This window comes from Camarhynchus parvulus, chromosome 3 (genome assembly GCF_901933205.1).
Source record: "Camarhynchus parvulus chromosome 3, STF_HiC, whole genome shotgun sequence".
NCBI lineage: Eukaryota > Metazoa > Chordata > Aves > Passeriformes > Thraupidae > Camarhynchus > Camarhynchus parvulus.
The window spans coordinates 21971920-21991840 of record NC_044573.1 but is presented as its reverse complement, the minus strand read 5'-3'; the positions used below and the strand labels follow the sequence as shown (position 1 = coordinate 21991840).

Here is a 19921-nt window from a genome sequence, read left to right as displayed (position 1 = left end):
ATGCTAATATGCTGGATGGTGTCCCATCCTGGACAGCAGTCTTAGGGGATCAGTTTATAACAGTTTCAAGGCAAGGCAAAGAAGGTGCTATTTCAAATGCCCTGCCCTGGCACAGGCCTTGTAGGAGGATGGACAAGGCATTCAGCTGCTCAGGCAGAAAGGAATATAAACTCAGAAGTTATGTTATTCTGACCCATCCCACACATGAGTCAAAACATAAAATTAAAAGTAACCTGCTTTGATAGAGCACTTACTTAGTAGGAAGAGATGCATAAAATCTTTGTGCTCTTCTGTTAAAAAATATTTACAAGTGCAGAAAAGAAGGCACTGTTTTCCCACATATACAGAATATCAACACTTTCTTTATCAACAACTGTGCATTACATACAACATTTTAACCTACAGACTGTAAATTTCTGTACATTTTTCACCTGAAAAGTTTTTCACATCAGATTTTAAACAAATAATTTATATATATTCATTCTTTATATTTTCAGAAGAGTAAAGTATGGTAAACAGGAGGACCAAAATACTTTTCTTTAATAATACAATTAATTCAGTTTGTTTTATTTGGTATCAAAAGTACCTATTTTCATCATATAGCATCTCATGCATTTATCATAAACTACCTGTCAAAAACGAAGAGTTTGTAAAACTGTTAAAATAATTTTTCAGTAGGTTCTAGCTTAAGAGAGGGAGGCACAAGTATCTGCCTATACATTTAATCTTCCTTTCAAAGATAAATGTATCGGATACAGTTTCAACGCATGCCCAAGATTTGTCTGCTCTTTAGTTGATAGTTTTTTTCCAGTTCAGCCAGTGCTTGAGCCCGTAGATTTGCAGCATAGAGACGCCTTTTGAGATCAGAGCTTTTCCCTTTGGAAAGGAAATAGTTTTCCATATTATGAGGTACAGCTTTCTCTTCAGTTCCGTCAGAGTGTGAGTTCTTCTTGGTTGTAGAAAGGGGAAGCACGAGTGCGTTATCTTAAGAAATCAAAAAGTACTGCATTAGTGCATCTTCCAGCATTTATTGCTTTTAACCCTGATGCCCAATTTGTCATCTACCTATGGCTTTAAGTCATCTAATTAAATGCATCTCTGTTAATAACAACAGTTATTTTCTATTTTTTTGAGAAAAAAATTGAAAACAAGCCTTTTACATGATCATGGTAAAAAGATATATGCCAGAGTAGTTTTTAGGGTGCACCTCCCAATACCTAAGGAAAGATTAGTTGGTTAAGGAAAGAAGACGTTTCTTCTGAAGGACAGGAATTAAATAAACAGTAACATAAGCCAGCTATAAAAGAAAATGCAGAATGAATTTTCAGCTACTGAAAAAAACTTGTCTTTGCTTCACAGCAAGGGCAGACCCAACCTGGCCAGTGGTCTTTATACTTCACCCACATCGTTTCAACTCTATCCTTGCATTAAGTCACTGAGGTACAAATTAGGCTCTGACTTGATGAGTAATGAGTTTAGGTGAACTAAAAATTAACAAACTGCTTCCACTGCAGCCTTCAGAACAGGAATTTTCATAGCATATCCTATAGCCTGCCACCATCAAAAGGCAGTCAATGATTTAAGAGTAGAAAAACTGCCATCAAAAACTATTGTAACAGCTGAGTTGCCTCACATAAGAGCCAACTTCACAAGGCCCAACTTAAGGTGTGATTTTTACTCAATCAAAGGTCTCACTATTCTAATCTCAACACTGAAGCCTTAATTGTCAATTTATGAGGCCACAGCAAAGATGCAATAAGCACAAAAGAGCAAGAAATAATTTTAAAAGGCAGTAAATATTTCAGCATTTTTTAGCTTCATTAGTGTAAGTCAGATCTGTTTTAACATTAAATGGTTCACTAAGAATCAGAACATCCCTGTAAAAATAGGGCAGTGTCTAGGACACAGTGTTAAAAACCAGGATTTTTGGTATTCCATTTTATTGTCAAGTGAACCACTCAAAGGACTTCTAGGAGAAATTAGAGATCTAAGATATGTGTGAGATGCAATCCAGTTGTGAAAAATACAGCAATATTTGAGCAACTGAAAACACAAGCAAGCAATGTTAGTACCATTACTGGAGAAACACTTGGTCCATTTGTATGAGAATAGACATAATTTTAGAAACACTGTTACAAGAGCACCATGGAATGAAATAGAAGGGCAGCAAATCACATGCTCTACAGATATTGCAAAACTTGGTCAGTTTTATAATAACTATGTTCACTTTGCTGCATTATCCAGCTTGAGGTATTAACCACACAAACAGGTTTTGCCTATCCTCAAAAACTAATATGCCTGGTAAGGTTAAAATATCATGTAAAGGGGTGGGAAATGCAGAAGAGAACAGAAGTAAGAGCTGAAGCTCATCTGCCTTCAGTCATCTAGTTTTAGATGCAACATCAGAAAGCCAAAAGCAAGTTTGTTCTCAAATTCTTTAATGTGTCGATGTCAGACAAGATGTTGAGAGACGGGTGGAATTCCCAAAGTTGACAGAAATGTTAGGTACAGCTCAAGGAGCACTCCCTTTCTAGGGGCATTTTACTTGTGTCCTTTTCTGCTCTGATAGGCATTTCTTGGAAAAAAAAGAAAAGCTACTTCAGTTTTATTTGCTTTGGAGGCAGTGACATGCTTATCTTGCTTTATCAGACCAAAACGAAATGAAGAGAGTGTTACTGCATGTTAAAGAGTGTTCACACATCTTTGTTCCAGAGTACTACTTCTGACCCAGCCTTTCACTATTCCTACCACTATTTAAAAAGGCATTTAGATACTTGAATATTATTTTTAATAATAAAAGATGGGAGCAATTAACAGATGATACCCTTATGATAGCAAAGAATGAACAATCAAGGGCAAAGTGAGTATAAAATACTACCATAAAACAGATTGGACTAGAGCTAGTCAGAAGTGTTTTAGTACATTTTCAAATATGAGTTTTTCTTTCTATAATAGCAATGTGTATTCTTCATAGTTTATATGATGCACCCACCAGTCACAGCTGGGTCCCTTGCAAAAAAATAGTATTTCCCATGCTGAAGCTTTTGGAAGTTTAATGAAAACTGAATTTATTAGACATGTGCAATTTTATTTAAATTAACCAAATCAAAGGTCTGTAAAAAGACATCCATACATAAAATAAGTGCAACTCTGAGAAAGGTTTGGGTCACCACAAGAACCTCATTTCTCAGACAGCACAAAACTGCAGTGCAAACAGTGCTAACTCAGGCTTACGGTTGAGCATCACTCATTAGGTCCTTTTGCAAAGCAGAAAATCAAAAGTCTCTTCTCAACCTTGCAGCCATAAGTGGGCTTTGTCTTGCCCCAAGGGGACTGTGGCGAGCACGCTGAGCACCAGGGGCTTTCTTCTGCTCACACCAGACTACATCGACCCGAGCAAGCGCCTGCCGGAGTATTTGCATACCTGGGCCTTCCGCGCACGTTACCTCCTGCTGCTCCTGCTTCTGGAGACTGCACCTCTTCAGCAGGCTTTCAGCTCTGGTTTGGGAAGAGAAGTTTAAGCTTTTTGTTGTAAGACTGTAGAGCTTCTAATATAGACTATTATATGTTAGTAAGATACCTAGCAAGTTTGTCCTCTGCCAGTCTCTCCCGAACACTGAGCTCCCGTTCTCTCTCTGGAAGCAGAAATACGGTAGTATGCAGCGTGAACATGTAAATGTTAGAGTGACTGTGCATGGTGGGCTTCTCTTACAGGGAAAGACAGCAGTAATAGCCACACTTCTGATTCTAGGTCTCTAAACAAAGGTAACTGCTGTGTAGATACACCTTTATCATTGCACTAATAAAGCACTGACAAGTACTCTGAAATGCCAGGCACACTTCTGTCCCAAACTCTGATGTGTCTGCGACAACAAAGAGACAGCAACTTTCTATTCTGCACATTAACTCATGGCACACATGACACCAGGTTTAAATATTGATATATCAGATATTATAATCCAGCTATGATTTAACACCCTGCTTACAACAGCAGCAGCTGTTATTCAGGTTCAGATAAAAAACCACATATAGTTAAAAACTGTATTGCAGAGCCTACTGCATATGCAGAGAGATATTTCATGTGGAGGAAATACCAACACCTGAGGACCAGCCATCTATAGACTCACAGGTAAGCTACCTGTAGGGAGCAGCTTTTATAAAAGCAGTTGAAGTTTACTCAAAGATTTTTTTTCCAGCATGAGGCTCATCTTAGGTTACATGTTAGAATAGGCAATGTTTACTTACACAGTACGTGATAAAGCAACTTACACTGCACAGCGCAGACCCTACATTTCTGTATACTTTCCCAACTGCCACTCAGGTTTAATAATCTTCAAAAACCAGATTTCCATATCCAAACTACCAAGTCTACCTTAGTAACTTAAAAAAGAAGCTAGTATAGCAGAGTAAGCCCCTAGCATTCTTGGTTTGGTCTTTAGACACAATTCTAGTGGTGAATGAAGTACTACAGTATCTTAGTGCATTAAAATGAGGGCTGTGAAAACTGTCTACTTTTTCTTCCTCTAACTGAATCAGAAACCCATTGCCACCCCCTTCCCAAAATGGAATAGCATACGCTCCAGACGTTGTTCTCTCTCTTTAATGGCTTGCTCTCGCTCCTGTAATTGTTGCTCCTTTCGTTTCAGCTCATTTACTACAACATCTGAGAACTGCAGCCTTTCTGGCTCCCATAGTTTGAAGACTCTTCTTTCAGAATTCTGTTTTTGTTCTTCTGTCGCCATATCTTCTATCAAGGGGTGCCGCAGAATATCTTCAACAGAAGGCCGGCAGTAATCCTAAAGGAAATTAGGAAATGGAAAGGCATTACCAACAGGTTTCTTCTTCCATCTGTAAGAAGAAACAGTGAGGCCAGAGATTTCCAAGCAAGATCAGCTAAGGTGCTACAAAGTGAAGGAGAGATTGGAGAAAACTGGAGTTAGGAAGCTGTAGCACAGCAGGATAATAAAAGCTAAGGGAGAAGGCTGTTACCAGCATTCGGATCTAGGGCTGCAAGACTCTGTCTCCCAGCCCAGGGACCCTCTCCCTGCAGAGTCAGAAGGGGGTGGGTGAGCCTGCAGAGGCAGCTGTCAGCACATTCCTCAGCTAACACTCTGCTGAACAATCCATGCCTGCTGGAGGCTTGGGCACTTGTTACAGCTTTGTTGCCCCTGCCATGTTCTTCTCAATACCTCCATACCAGCTGTGGGGGAACAAGCTATACATTAGCCATATAAAGCCAACCCCAAAATGAAGAAAAACAGCCCCTTCCAGCTCCTAAACACACTGGAACTATTTTAACCCTGAAGTTATAAGGCCTCAATAAGCATGTAATTAGGAAATCCCATGTAAGCCAATACTGAGGTCACCTTTTGGCTCCCTGTGACCCTGGCATGACACTTGAGCTGCTGCCTCTGATGGACACAGAGCAAACTCCTCCCTCCTTCCTCTAAAAGTGACACTGCCAGTGACAAGGTGATACCCACTACTTCAGGTAGGTTTGTTTCATAATTGAGAAGAAAAACTAGTATTTCAGTACTAGCTCAAATTATAGGTGGGAAAATTAGTGATTGGTTCTTACCTTTACATTCAGCATCTCCTTGAGAAGGTCGTTCAGCTCATCTGAGTAACGATATGGTATTCGCCTGACCCTCCCTTCCCTTATCTTTTCTGCCAGCTCCTTTTGGTTGAAAGCTGTAAATGGAGGCCTGAAGAAAAAAAATTTTCTTGGATTCTTTCACTAGTTTTACAGGACTTAATTTCAGGAAAATAAAGTAATAGACCATGAAAAAAAACCTGCAGTCAACATTTGTTTTGACTATCTAATGTCAAGACCAATAGAGAAATAAAAATCTAGGACTAGTCTCTGAAACATTTAAGCTTTCATCTGCACAAAATATAATCACACCTACATTAGCAGTTATGTTTCCACATTTATTACCACACTACCATACTTACGAGAGAGCACATAATTCATACACGATACATCCCAGTGACCAGATGTCAGATTTCTCGTTGTATGACAAATAGTTCATTTGTTCCTAAAGAAAGAGAACAATTTTAGGTTTATTAACAAAGACATGGTTCCACTATTGCAGGATAATCAGCTACTATTCAAACCTGAAATAAACCATTATATTCTGGAGCAACTTCTAATATTCCATCCTAACTAATATCCATATCTACTCTTACTAGAAGGATTTCAACTATTTGTGGCAGTACTACACTGTAGAAGACTGAAGTGTTGCAGCAATCTTTAATTGATGCAACTCTATTTCAGTCAACATTAACTTTTCCCACACAAAAGTGCCCTGTATCAGGGAAATAAGTAATTCCTGCTCATTTCCATTACAACTTAAAATCCCACCATTAGGAGGTAATTTAATAAGCTCTTTACCTTAACAGTATGAAGCATAAAAGCTCTCTAACTTGCCTGTCCCTTTTCAGGAACAATATACTCCAACACCTCTAGTGTCCCAAGAATATAACAAAACTTATACAGCAAAGAACAAATGTTCTTAGAAGGAAGTTGATTGTGTGGGGAAGAAAGGAGATGAAAATAACTGCAGAATAATCTTGTCTCCAGAACACACATACTTTATGAAAAAAGTCACCTGCATTTAAGAGCAATAAGGCTTCATTAAAACCTCCCGAACATTCATGGACTCTGACACCAACAGAGCACACCTCGGAGGGGCAAAGGGAAGATAATGTATAGAAGGGAGGTCTTACTGGAGACATGTAATATGGAGTGCCAACAAATGTTGTGGCAAAGCTGGTGTCATGGTGCAATATCCTAGCCAGCCCAAAGTCTCCAAGTTTCACGTTCTGTTTGCCATCTAGAAAGACATTTGCTGGTTTCAGGTCCCGGTGCACAGTGACTGCACCATCGCTCCGTCTGTGACACTCCTTCAGGGCCAACGTTAATTGAGTCAGCACTCGGAGAACAAAGCTTTCATCCAAGAAATGCCTGGAAAATGAACACATCGTTTAATGGATTTTCTGAACACACATCAGTTTGATTAGTCACGGTCACTTTTAGCTCCATAACCTTTTTCATAGTACTAGCATAAAACACCACTCAAATAAGCACTATCAGCAACAGGCATCTACATATTCTACCTTTAAAACTGACTTTTTAAAAAAATCACTGCAAATATGTTAGATGACATTGAGGCTTTCATTGCAGAATCCCTGCAGTATTTCCTTCATACCATCTAACAAACACCTAGCATTTTCACTATTTACAAACATCAATTTGATGTTTTTGTGATGAGATCTGTCCCTTTGATCACTTAAGATAACAGTATGTTGTCACTTGTTAATAATGAGCAACATACAGTAACAGCCAAAACAGGGCTGATTTTTTAATACAAACTTTCTTAAATGAAAACACTGATGCTGGCAGGCAGCTGCACAACTGTTCTAGACTATCCTCACAAAGTAAGAGGCAGTGTAATGTACTTGTTTGACCTAAGAATGTGAAAACTGACACTATACTTAAGTAGGATGCTAAATCTAAGATTAGGCCAAGGTGAAGACTTATCAACTTGATGTCTCCCCAGGCTTTATATATAGGCAGCTAAAATAGCTTTTCACATTGAGTTCAAAATCACTCCTCCCTTCCACACACTTTGGCATCCCCATAAACCCCAGGGTCCCAGGAGTTTTACTCATGGGGAAGACCATGCTGCCTATCAAAAAGAGCTGTAACCTCCTGGTTTATGTTCTTAACCCCATTCATAGCCAGAAACCCCTCAACAGCTTCTGCCTCACAGGAGAGCTCGGGGTTTCTTACTACTTCAGCACCAATATCCAATGCGGCGATGCAGTCAATAGCTCAGCTCCCATCGCTCTTATAACTTTGTACAAAATTTTTCACATTTGATAAGAGTTGATGGATCCAGAGGTTTAAACCCGAAACTGCTGAGAAGTTACAAAGTAACTTTCCCTTCTCTCCGGGCTGCCCAAGCCCCGTGCCAGACACTCCAAACACAGTCCACGTGCCTTTCTTTGGCGCACTTGGCGATGAGGCTGGCCAGGTCTCCCCCGTCGCAGTACTCCATGACGATGTACAGGGTGGTGCTGCTCCTGTCGATGATGCGATCGTAGTAGCGCACGATGTTCGGGTGCCGCAGCTCCCTCAGCAGGTTCACCTCCGACACGAGCATCTGCTTCTCCGACTCCGTCATCGCGCCATAGTCCAGCTCCTTCCATACCAAGATCTGCGGAGGCACAAACACCCAAGGGAGTGACCGGGACACCGGCCAGGCCCGCGCGGCTGCCACAGCCGCTCGCTCGCGTGTCGCGGAGAGCCGCCAGCACCGGGCAGGGACGCACGGCAGCGGCAAAGCTGCGCTGCCGCCGGTTCCGCCTCCTGCTCACCTTGCCGTCGGCCTTACGGCGCACCTTGCGGCACTTCCCGTAGGAGCCGGCGCCGATGGTGAGCAGCACCTCGTAGTCGTCGGGGCGGCCGGGCATGGCGGGCAGCGCACGGACCGCGCCGGGCCGCGCGGGCCCCTGCGCTCGCACCGCGCCGTTCAAACGCACCGCTCCGCCCGCCCATTGGCCGCGCCGCCCGCGCGCCGCGCACGCCCATTGGCTGCGCCGCCGTAAACAGCGCCCGCGAGGCCCGGCGGGTACGGCCGTTACCGCCGGGGGCGGGGCCAGCTCCCACAGCGAGACCGGGGCGGGGCTGGGCCACCCCAGGCCCCTCCCCGCGGCTGAGGGACACGCCTCGGCAGCTTTGCCGGCTGCTGGCCTTTCGTTTCCCCGACCTTTTCCCATTTTTCTTCCCTTTCCTTTCTTTTCCTTCCCTTCTTTCTGGTTAGACAAATCACCGGGCCTGGAGGTATCAATAAGTCACATATTCATAGCTCCTTAGGAAGAGGCGGGTTTTTTCCATCAAAATTAACAGTAAATCATCACCTTTCCTAAAATGCTTCCATGTCTTGGATAGATAATGATAGATAATTTCACTATCAAGAAATGCTAAAAAAATCCTTAAGCTGTTTAAAATAATGTAAATCTAGTCTGGATTTATTGTGGTCTACAGCTTCTTCGTGAGGGAAAGAGGAGGGGCAGGCATTGATCTCTGCTCTGAGGTGACAGTGACAGGACCTGAGGGAATGGCCTGAAGCTGTGTCAGGGCTTAGAGTGGGTATTAGAAAAAGGTTCCTCATCCAGAGGGTTCCAACTGGCCTCTGGAACAGGCTTCCCAGGGCAGTGGTCACAGCACCAGCCTGATGGAGCCCAAGAAGTGTTTGGGCAAAGCTCTCAGGTACATGGTGTGACTTTTGGGTTGTCCTGTGCAGGGCCAGGAATTGGACTTGAACATCCTTGTGGGTCCCTTCCAACTCAGCATCTTCCGTAAAAATCGTCCTTTAAACCCAGTGCAGAAAATTTTTCATAAGTCTTCAGAAAATCACTCATTAATAACTACCAAAGTCGCGGCAGCTTTCCTGTCCCACCACATATGAACACCCATGCTACATTGTACACAAACCACCTGCTGAAAACAAACCAAAGCATGTAACAGCTTAAAGTGTAACATTTGGAAAATGCAAACTGTGGGTCCACATCCAAACGCAGAGCCAGCAAATACTGTGGTTACATTAAATGGCACTGAGTAACACTACAATCTACTAATGGCATAATATACATTTTAAGAAGAATGCAGTGTGTTTTCTAGCATAATTTATGATAAGGAATGACACCAAGGTGCAGTTCTGGATGCAATTTAATCTCTATCCATGTGGCAGTAGCTGTGACTGGAACAGCAAATCATTGTAACATACTTGTAATAATATGTAATCGTCGTGGCCTGGGCTGGAAGGGACCCCGAAGATCATCTTGTTCCAGCTCCCTGCCATGGGCAGGGACGCCTTTCCTGAATCTGGTGTGAAAGGGAACAGTTGTATGTCCTGACCTAGAAATTCAGCAACAGGACTGAGTAGTTCCTCATTTTGCGCCTCCAAGTGGTCTCAATTATTTCCCAATTTTGTTTCAGCTTTGAAACAGTTTTGAGTAGGTGTCATGCTATGACTGAATATTTATGAAATATTCTTTTATTAGTCTTTAGAAAAATCAAAACCTTTACTTTTATCATCAGGAGGCACAAAAAGCCCTGCTGGCCATTATAAAAATTGTATAGACTTCCATCTGTAGAGAATGTATGGTCATTACAGGAAAAAATGAACAAATGAATTCTACAGTGTAAAGATATTTTGGGTTTGTGATTAATGAGTAACAGGGTGATCAAAAGGGTTTGTGTTTATTACTGATTTCAATTACCTTGAAAGAAAATCCTCACCTGCACCATTAGCATAGTGAATAAATTATGGCATTGCACAATAAAAGTGACAAGCAGTGCAGGGTGTATTATTCAGGCTGTAAGCTTCATTACTGGTTTCAAATATCTCCATTTCCAACTTCTGTATGTTCAAATTAGCAAAAGGTCATCGTGCATTCCCACTGGTATCAATGGGAGCCTTTCTATTTATATTCAAAAGAAATTGGGTAGGATTTCAATACTGTGTTTTGTCTAGGCACTGTCTTAAAAGTTTCTTTAGAAATGTTGGTTTGAATCAGAGAAATGTCAAAATGTCATGCTTCAAAAGCCAGCAGCAGAGTAATTTTACTTTTTATTATACTTATTAAGGACTGGCTAATTTTGAGAAAAATGCATTTCTAAAAGTGGTTATTAAAATTTTTGACAGGCACTCCATTTTCTTTCTTTCTGATTTTCACACTTTTAAAACTAAGATTTTTTTTTCCTTTTTATATATGGACAAGTGAGCCCAGACACGAATAATTCCAAAACTATGTATCAAGTTTGAAATGGGGGCCTCTTTTGTTATGTATTGTATTTTCAATTCTGGTGTCTAAGTTCAGGAGCAACTCTCAGATTTCTAGTCCTGAAAACTACATGTGCAGACTTCAGGCCCTCAAAAGCCACCAAATAGTTCTCAATAGCATATTTATAATGTTGCTTCTAATATTATATTCTGCTTTTTAATTTTTTTTAACATCAATTTTCACAAATGATTTCCCAAAACTTAAATAAAATAAAAGTACTCTTTGGTAGTTGCCCACCAAAGTTTTTCAGTTGTGATGACATCTGTCCTTTGTGCTGTAAGGAGTACATTTTCTCTTATTCCAGGACCTAGTTATCTGACAAAATATTAAGTGGTGAAGATAAATAGTATGGTAGGCAAATTGATATTTCTCTAAAGATACTTTCTTTGGAAAAGAAAAGGAAATAGGTAAAAATAAATGTGCCACTCTTTGCTGTGAAGGTCCAACACAATATAATTATACAGATTGACAGCAAAAAAAGAGTGGTAAAGTACTGAAGGAAATTAAGTTCTGTGTCTGGCAGCGGGGTTTTTTTTTTTGTTTTCCAATCAGAGAAGATTGCACAGGTTCAGAAAGTGAAAATAAGCTCAATAGGAAAAGTACTGCAAATGAAACCATAAAAATTTTTAATAATGAAAAATAAATGCACTTTATAAAAATAATTAGAAAAAACAACTGAGATAAATGTTGTTTTTTTCTTTTCAAAGAGGTGAAAGATACGTAAAGTCATAGTCCAGGATCTCAGAAATGTGCCAAAGTCTTCTAGCAAAAAAAGGAGGAGTTGTGTGTTCAATATTAGATAAGTAAGAGAAATATTTTTACATGACAACAAGAGGACTTATAAATACTGGAATGACTGAGACAATGAGTGTTTTATTTGAGTTCATTTTCACCACAGAAGTAGTTTGGGGTTTTTAACATTCAGTTGCATTTGTCCTTACTTATCTTTATGCACGTTGGGTTTTTCCCCCTCACTTTCTCTCATCTCTGTCCATGCCCAGACATTTTACATTTACCCAGGACTCTTGTACACAGATGAAATAATTTTTGGTGACGTTATGTTTACTGACTTTAACAACAAAAATCATCCACAGGATCAACAAAAACATATAAAATATTGGGATATTAGAGAGAAACACTCTAAAAGGTACCAGAGGATAAAATTTCCCTCTATTGCTTTATGAGGGAAACAAAGAACAGGTTCATTGAAGAAATTCTGCACAACACAGCCGTGGATGGGACAGCAAAGGACCGAATTGAGCAGCATTAATTCTAGTACTTGAGACCATGCTATTTTTCATCTTCTGTAATACTTGGATTCAAAGGCAGCTGAGACTCCAAGAGCAATGTGTGCAGCAAGGCAGGCTCCAGTGGGGGAGTTTGTTGCAGCAGCTCTACCTTGAAGGTTTTGCATTACAAACCCTTCAGATGGGAAAACATAAACCCCCATGAAATAAATTCAGCAGCAGGTCAAGTCTTTGCACAAAGGACTGTAAAATCGACAAGCTGAGAGGACAGGAAGCAATGAGGAGGAGACTGAGGAGAAAAGACACATTCTTGCATTCAGAGAGGAGAGTTTATGAATTCTACTAACTCCAGGTTTTTATTATCCATTCCTTGTGTTCTGTAAAGTAATATTTAAATACAGTGCACAGCTGGACATTTTGAAAATATGTAATTACTTTTCTCTCTTTCTCGTAATGAAACTAATAGCCCTATATGTTATGTATGTCTTCATATATATGCTAATTTTCAAAATAGTATTCATTAACCTTCAGAACAGAAAGTGCTTGAATTATCTTTAAGACCACTATTTAAACTGATTAAAAGACTGATTATTTGATGTGTATAGAACTTCAAAAGTAAAATTACGGAGTCTCCTTAAATCTTTAATAAGTCAAAATTTAAAGTATCGGGATTGTCTCTAAGGAAGGATTCCAGTATGATCATCCATGATTTCTGTTGGCTTACTTATGAAGCCATTCCTAGGAAAGCAGACAAGTTTAGGATCTGTGTCTCAATTTATCCTCTTTTGAAAGGGAAACTTTTCAGATTAAAATTAATATCTAGGAGCTCTCAAAATGCTCAACATTGCTTTAAGTGATACAATAAATAAGTAAAGATGCTTAATTTTTTAAAAAGCAACAATATTAGAGTTTCTTATTGTGGAAGAGCCAGTCTCAAATGTTTTTCCATTAATTTATTTGTACTTATAGTCCTTTCAGATATATTGGGAGAAAGTTTTTCAGATTTTTCGATATATTTCAAGAAAATTTTTCAACTATCACCAGGATTCTGTGCACCATTATTGTCAAAGATATATTCATTATGAGGTCAGTCACTATTTCTCTAACTCCCAATGTCTACAAACCCATGATATAATCCCAATAATAAGATTCCTCCCTGCCTTGTTTCTCCTGTGGGAGAAAAATGAACAGAATTCACATTAAATTCGCATCATAAGCAATGATGGCAGAATCTCTTCCAGGTTCTCTCCCAGGTCATCACACCTGCAAAATGTGGTGCAGCTCCATCTTTCCCTGAATGCAGCACCTTTCTGGACACTTGGAAGGGATGGTCCCAAGGCAGTGTGGGAGTGTGCAGAGCCTCTGGGAACAGGTGTCACTCATGGGAGCTGATGGCAAATGTAGTCACCTACCTTTGCTGGGAGCTCTAACAACCATCCTGGGCACAAGAGGCATTCATTCTCAATCACATGATGATAAAGTTGAAAATATTGACATAAAAAATTATTGGAAAAAAAAAGTGGCTTGAGATTGTGAAATATTTTTTGGAAATTTGAAATGTTGTGCTGATTATCCTGTCACCAAAATTCTGAGATAGATTGTAACCAGGGAAATGTTAGGAATTTGTCAGCTTGGCAAAAACACTGACATTTTATGCACTATGCACAGTATTTTGCCTTCTACATTTTAACAAAAAAGTGTACTTAGCTAAAGACTATTCTCCTTGCTCCAGAAGTGACAGAGCAGTGTCAGGGAGACTGTCATCAGGGTTTTGTTTCCAGTAAACAAAGACTGATATTCATCCTTCTGTTACTCTCTTCTCTCTCTCAGAATCCTCTAGTTAAGGAGTCTTTTCCACTATGCTGTGTCTGTTATTGAGCTTCCAAATAAACTGTTGTATGCATCAGTGGAAGGCTTTATAAATAAAAGAGGGAATTACAAGAGTAGGAGGAACAAAAAATGAAAGAAAGCTTTCTAGCATTTTTATGTTGACAACCTATGTTTTCAGGAAAGTACATAGTAAATGAAGCACTTACACTGCATAAAATCCACAAAAACTCTGTGGGTTTCCTAAACCAAAATGTTGTTAAATCAATAATCTGTCATGTGCCTCAATAGTGTGCAGAAAACCTTGATGTGAAAGGCCAGTGTCCACAAAGGAGACAGAGGAGCCCTGCAAGAATCTGCCTTGCCTTGCCTTGCACTCAGGAAAGGGCAAGCCACAGTCGTGACAATCAGATCCTGAGACCTCTTCAGATGGCAAGGATTTATATCCATGGGCTCAAAGTCACAGGGAAATCTGGGCGGCTTATTTCCTAAATCTGAGGTTCTGCTTCGCAGTCAGTGAGTTTTGAGGTGGGAGAAGAAAGAAGGATTTCTTACAGATTTTTTTTTTTTGAGTGTATAAATAAGGACATTTTAATGTATGTGAATATAGTCATTCTTTCTTCAGTTGTGTTGAGGACCTTGAGATCTGTGACACAAGTGATTCTCTCTTTAACTCAGGGACTGACAAAATATAGGGACAGGACAAGGAGAAGTGGGTTTAAACTGAAAGAAGTCAGGTTTAGATTAGCTGTTGTGAAGAAATTGTGTACTGTGGCAGTGGTGAGGCACTGACACTGGTTGCCCAGAGAAGCTGTGGATGCCCCATCCCTGGAAGTGTTCAAGGCCAGGATGGATGGAGCTCTAAGTGACCTGATCTAGTGAAAGGTGTCCCTGCCCATGGCAGGGGGGTTGGAACTGGATGATCTTTAAGCCCCCTCCCAACTCAGAATTCACAGAATGACTAGGTTGGAAGAGACCTTAAAGATCATCGAGTCCAACCCATGCCTTAACACCTCAACTAAAACCATTAACCAGCAGTTAACTCAAATCGTTCTGTGATTCTGACAGGATTGTTTGGGTGAGTCACACCGAGCTCACAAGCCACAAATTCAGCACCATCAGTGCTGAATCAGGGACGTTTGGTCAGAGCTCTTGGTTACATTCCCTGCTCTCTCAGATGAAAACCCCCAAGGGGCCTTGGCACCTCTGATGAACAGAGCAAAAAGTATGTCCTCTGCATGAGTTGGTGGCAGTGGCACGAAGTGTGCATCCCTGTGTCTGCTGGCAAGAGAAACTGCAGTGCTTTAACAGTGCTGATACTCACAAGGCTTCTAGTCACCTGCAAGAGGAATGGGGCAGCCTGCCCTTCTCTGAGCCATCTTCAATCTGTGGGAACTCAGGAAACCTTCCTACCACAGTGACACAACAGTTCTGATTCTATTCTGCTGGTCTCTTTGTCAAAACATATATTTTAAAAAAATTTTTATGCTTTCTGTGAGAGTTGTTTGACAATGACAGCTGTCTAGGAAGTCTTAAAGTGCATAGGATCTTGGAGCAAAGTTGGAGACTATGGCAAATGAGCCACATCACTACATTAGTAAATTCAGAGCCTTCACAGAAGAGCTGTGGCTTCTGAGAATGAAGGAGACTTTCTCTTCTGCAGCTATATTTGCTGCTTTTTAAACTGGCTTCACAGTTAACCAGGATTTCTCTATCTCAAAACCTTTTTTGTGACCCTGGGTTTCTAAGACTTTCTGGCTTTTAAGATACTTAGAGACTTTCTGGGTCAGAACACCAGTTCCAATTTTATCACACTGCAATGCAGGATGTGGTAAAAATCCCTAAAATCATAAGTGAAAAAACAAAACAAAAAATCCCCACTCATCAGATAAAGCAAAGGAAAAAAAATTGATTTACAGTCTGCTTCTGCAGAAGGCCTCATTAATCCTATATGTGCAATTAATTATTCAAATAACTTGTTGAAAATTGATATAATTATTTCTAATTATTCTTGGTTAGAGTCCTAGAATTATGTGATTACATCTACATCTGCATGCATCATAAATGCAGAAGGTACAGCCTAGGTGAGGAGAAAATGTAATTTTATTTTTCAATTTATTCATTTTTACTAGATAAAAATTCACAAAGTTTAATATTCATGATCCTAAACAAAGCTTCGCTGAACTTATCTTTATTATATTTCTTTTGGTAAGTTAAGTGGTAGAACCTCTGCAGTTATGGAGGCAAAATTCATTGGTTTTTTTAATATTTAGGAGGGTTAAAAAGCACCTTAGAGTTGAGTGATTGACATGCAAGTAATGTGATTGTGTGTTTCCTTTCTACAAAATCAAATCTGTAGTGTTAAGATGAGTAGGTTATTCCTAGGAGAATATAATCATTGGAGAAGCAGCAGCTAATTCAAAGTTAGTTTGTTTTTAATCCATCTCAGTCTTTGCCTTTCTCTCATGACACACATGTATTTGAATTTCATGTTTCCTTCTACAATAAATTCAGCTATGTTCTTATGATTGTCTAGGACAGCAAACTTTAGTGCTCAGAGCAATGATACCTCAGCTAGAAAGCACTTTCTGCCATGAGGCTGCTCACTAGCTCATGCTAACCAAGAGGACAGAGCATCCATTTGTGAAATCTCTTATCCTCTTCAAGTTACTGAAGAACCTCAGACACAAATTTGAAAGCCTGATCTAGAGATACCACATCCAGCCCAAATCACATCAATACCATTATTCTTTTTCCCATTTAAACAACAGCAAGTATTGTTAGACACAGCAAAAATTGTCTCTGGAGTAAGGCAAGCTACAGAAACACAATCTGTAATCTATGTATGGCCATTAAATAACAATGGAAGAGAGTTCCAGCTCCTTTTGGCACAATTTTCCAAAATCTTTGATACAAAGCAGCCCAAACTTAACAAGACACTGTTCTAGTCCTGATGTACCCGAAGATGAGAAATGTTCCCAAATAACCCCAATGAAAGAGGCTGCACAAAAAGAGCCAGACAGAAAGACAGCAAGACCCTCTCCTCTTATTGTAGTCATCTAACACTGTTGTTTCAGAAATTTTGAAATCACTCACCAATACCAAGAATAAGTTAATATATGAGTAAGAATAAGAATATGTTAATACTTTCATCTCTTAGTCTTATTGGAGAGCAACTGGAAATTCCTGTCTTGAAGGGAAGTGCTCTGATGATCTATAATGGTCAAGTCTACCTTCTGTATGTAATGAGCCATGAAGATTTGTCAGCAGAAATGGAAATAGCTGGCCACCACATGTTGCTTATGAAGACCATGGCTTGGCTCATTCCATGTAGTTCTGTCTGTAATCTAACTTTCAAAGTTCCACATGCACTGCTGTCAAGGGAGGATGCTGGGGAGCAGAGCATAAAATGTCTTACAACCTGTGCTACCTGCACACACCAGAAGAAAGCATCGAATGAAACATATTTCTCTTCACACAGGATGACTGCCATCTCTCAGCCCAAGAACTGGTCATATATTTTTAAAAAAACAGCTGCCAGCAGAGATACACTGTGACTCCTATTCCTATTGTTTGGACAACATCCAAGTTTAGTCCTCATCAGTCCTACATTTTGCTTACTTAGTTGCAAAAGGAGAAGAGAAAATGGTGCTTATCTATTACAAGTAGAATACCTGTTTCAGGTGTGGTTTAAAATTTTATGAGCAAGCAAGAGGCAGTGAGGCTTGTAGGGACATTGTCATCAGTGGAAATAATAGAAGGGAAGGGCATCTAGCTCTTTAAGGAATTCACTGCCTCATCACATCCCTTCTGTAAGGCAGGACCCATCTATGCCTCTAGAACATTTCCACTTGACAGATACATTTTAGCAAATTTTGCTTTCATGCTCATATATGTTTAGATATTTTCAGCTGTCCTGATTTGAAGCAATCAACAAATACTGTGGGTAGACATAAGTATTTAAAGAACAAGGTGGCCACCTTTTTTCTCACAGTTTTGAAGCTTTATTTCTGTAGGAGGCTTCCAGGAAGACACTTAATGACATCAATATAACCTCTTGCTTAGGCAGCACCAGCTTCTGAGGGGAACTCATTATGGAAAAGACAGGCACAATACATTCAGGTTAATAGGAGAAAGTAGGGAGCCAGCAATTGCAGGACTGGTACAGCCAATATGATTATGAAAACTTGTCCTTTGCTTCACATTTTGTTCATATAGAAATACCTTGAGAAGGGAATTTCAAAACCAAAAGTATATACATACATACATACATACATACATACATACATATGATGTATGTGTATATATATATATATATAAATATTTTTTTTTGTGAAACCAAAAGTTTGTTTCCCTTTAGTGGGAGTCCTTTAGACTGTTTCTTAAATCTAGCACAGCCCTTTACTGAAGGAGTCTCCAACAGTCACAGATTTGCCTTTTCTGTATTTCACCCATGATCCTGAATGCCATCCTGTAGCACAGCCTGATTTATCCCCTCAGAGCCCACAGGGATGTGCTGACTAGACACACATTACCCTCCCTGCAGAGGAGAGGTGTGAGGCTGGGGCTGGGAAATCAGGCTCAGAACGCTCCAGTGAGTGAGCTAAGGACGCCTATGATCTGAGATGGGGAACCTTTGCAGTTCCTGTGCAGCCACAGGCACCAGGCAGGCTCAGCACTAAGGTCACAGCACTGTGCCGTGGTGCCTGTCACAACGTGCCAAGCACTGAGACTCAGCTGCTGGTGGCAGCACAGGAAGTTCAAGGCTGATCTTCCAAGTGGAAGAGAAGAAAGAGATCGTGATTTTACGGGTCACTGAAGCTGTTCCTGTCATGTTCAAAGGGGAGTTATTCTGGCACTCAGCAAATCCAGCAACAGAAAATGTCAAAAGCTACCTCGAAATATCTGGGACCAGAGGGAGAACCTGCTGCATAGAAGATTTCTACTCAGGATTTTCCAGGGGAATTACCTGTCAGTTGGATTATTTGCCCTCTGTGACAGCTCATAGAGGGTAAAGAAGTCACTGCAATAGAGGGTAGTTCTATATTTTTATCTGGCTATCGTTTGTCAGGCTTTCTTGGAAAGGCTGAACTGCACTGTCAGAAATTAAAGGCACCTCACAGTGCTTAAGGAAAATGCCCAACAGGAACAGAACTCAGCTACAGATTATAGCTGTGCTTTACTTGTCTGTGCACAGAGTGGACCCTCAAACAAAGCAAGGACACCTATAAAATGAGCAGGACTAAAGGGGCTAAATGCATCAGGAATGACTCTGAATTGCAAGTGAGGATGAGCTCCTAACACAGCAGCCTAAACCAACACCAGTTCTTGTCATTCAGGGCTTAATGTTTGAGAGAGCATTATGTCAGAATCGTATCTGATTGTTACACACATTCCAAACCCACTGCTAAGGATGACTGGGAAACATGACAAGCAGTCCTGGTCTGGCTGATTGTGCCTTGAGCCAGCAGCACTAAGGGGTATGAACAGCCACTTGCTGATGGTTTTGGTCTCATGATGCTTGCCAAGGCTTTTCCTAAAGGATCTGCAGATCTCCTTCCTGAGTTGGACAAACTGCACTGTGGGCCCCTTCTGCAGTTTGCATGACTGGCACTTCATCAGAAGTTGACTTGATAGGATCTGTGGTTATTGGCACGACCCAAACTCTTTCCCACAAGAAGGAGTGGGGCACAGCAAAATGCTTTTGCAAGACACCTAAGACATTTCTATTTCCAGGGTAACAATTTCTGAAAGCTTCTGCAAAGCACAGTTTTAAATTGTCTTCAAAAAGAGGGAAAGAGAGGGTGGGAAGGAAGGACAGAAGGAAGGATGGAGGGAGGGAGAGAGAGGAAAGAAGGGAAGGGAAGGGAAAGGAGAAAGGAGAAAGGAGAAAGGAGAAAGGAGAAAGGAGAAAGGAGAAAGGAGAAAGGAGAAAGGAGAAGAAAGGAAAGGAAAGGAAAGGAAAGGAAAGGAAAGGAAAGGAAAGGAAAGGA

At 40.5% G+C, this 19921-nt stretch overlaps 1 protein-coding gene across 1 annotated transcript; it reads right to left on the bottom strand.

The window, feature by feature from the left end:
• Positions 1-344: 344 nt before the first annotated feature.
• NEK2 (NIMA related kinase 2) lies at positions 345-8530 on the bottom strand. The gene is made up of 9 exons (XM_030946508.1): positions 8383-8530; positions 8005-8222; positions 6730-6967; positions 5956-6038; positions 5579-5705; positions 4577-4796; positions 3581-3635; positions 3425-3498; positions 345-984 (listed from the first exon to the last, which is right to left on the bottom strand). Exons 1-9 carry the CDS (start codon positions 8476-8478, stop codon positions 761-763), a joined length of 1335 nt encoding a protein of 444 aa, XP_030802368.1. The 5' UTR covers positions 8479-8530; the 3' UTR covers positions 345-760.
• Between the last annotated feature and the right edge of the window lie 11391 nt (positions 8531-19921).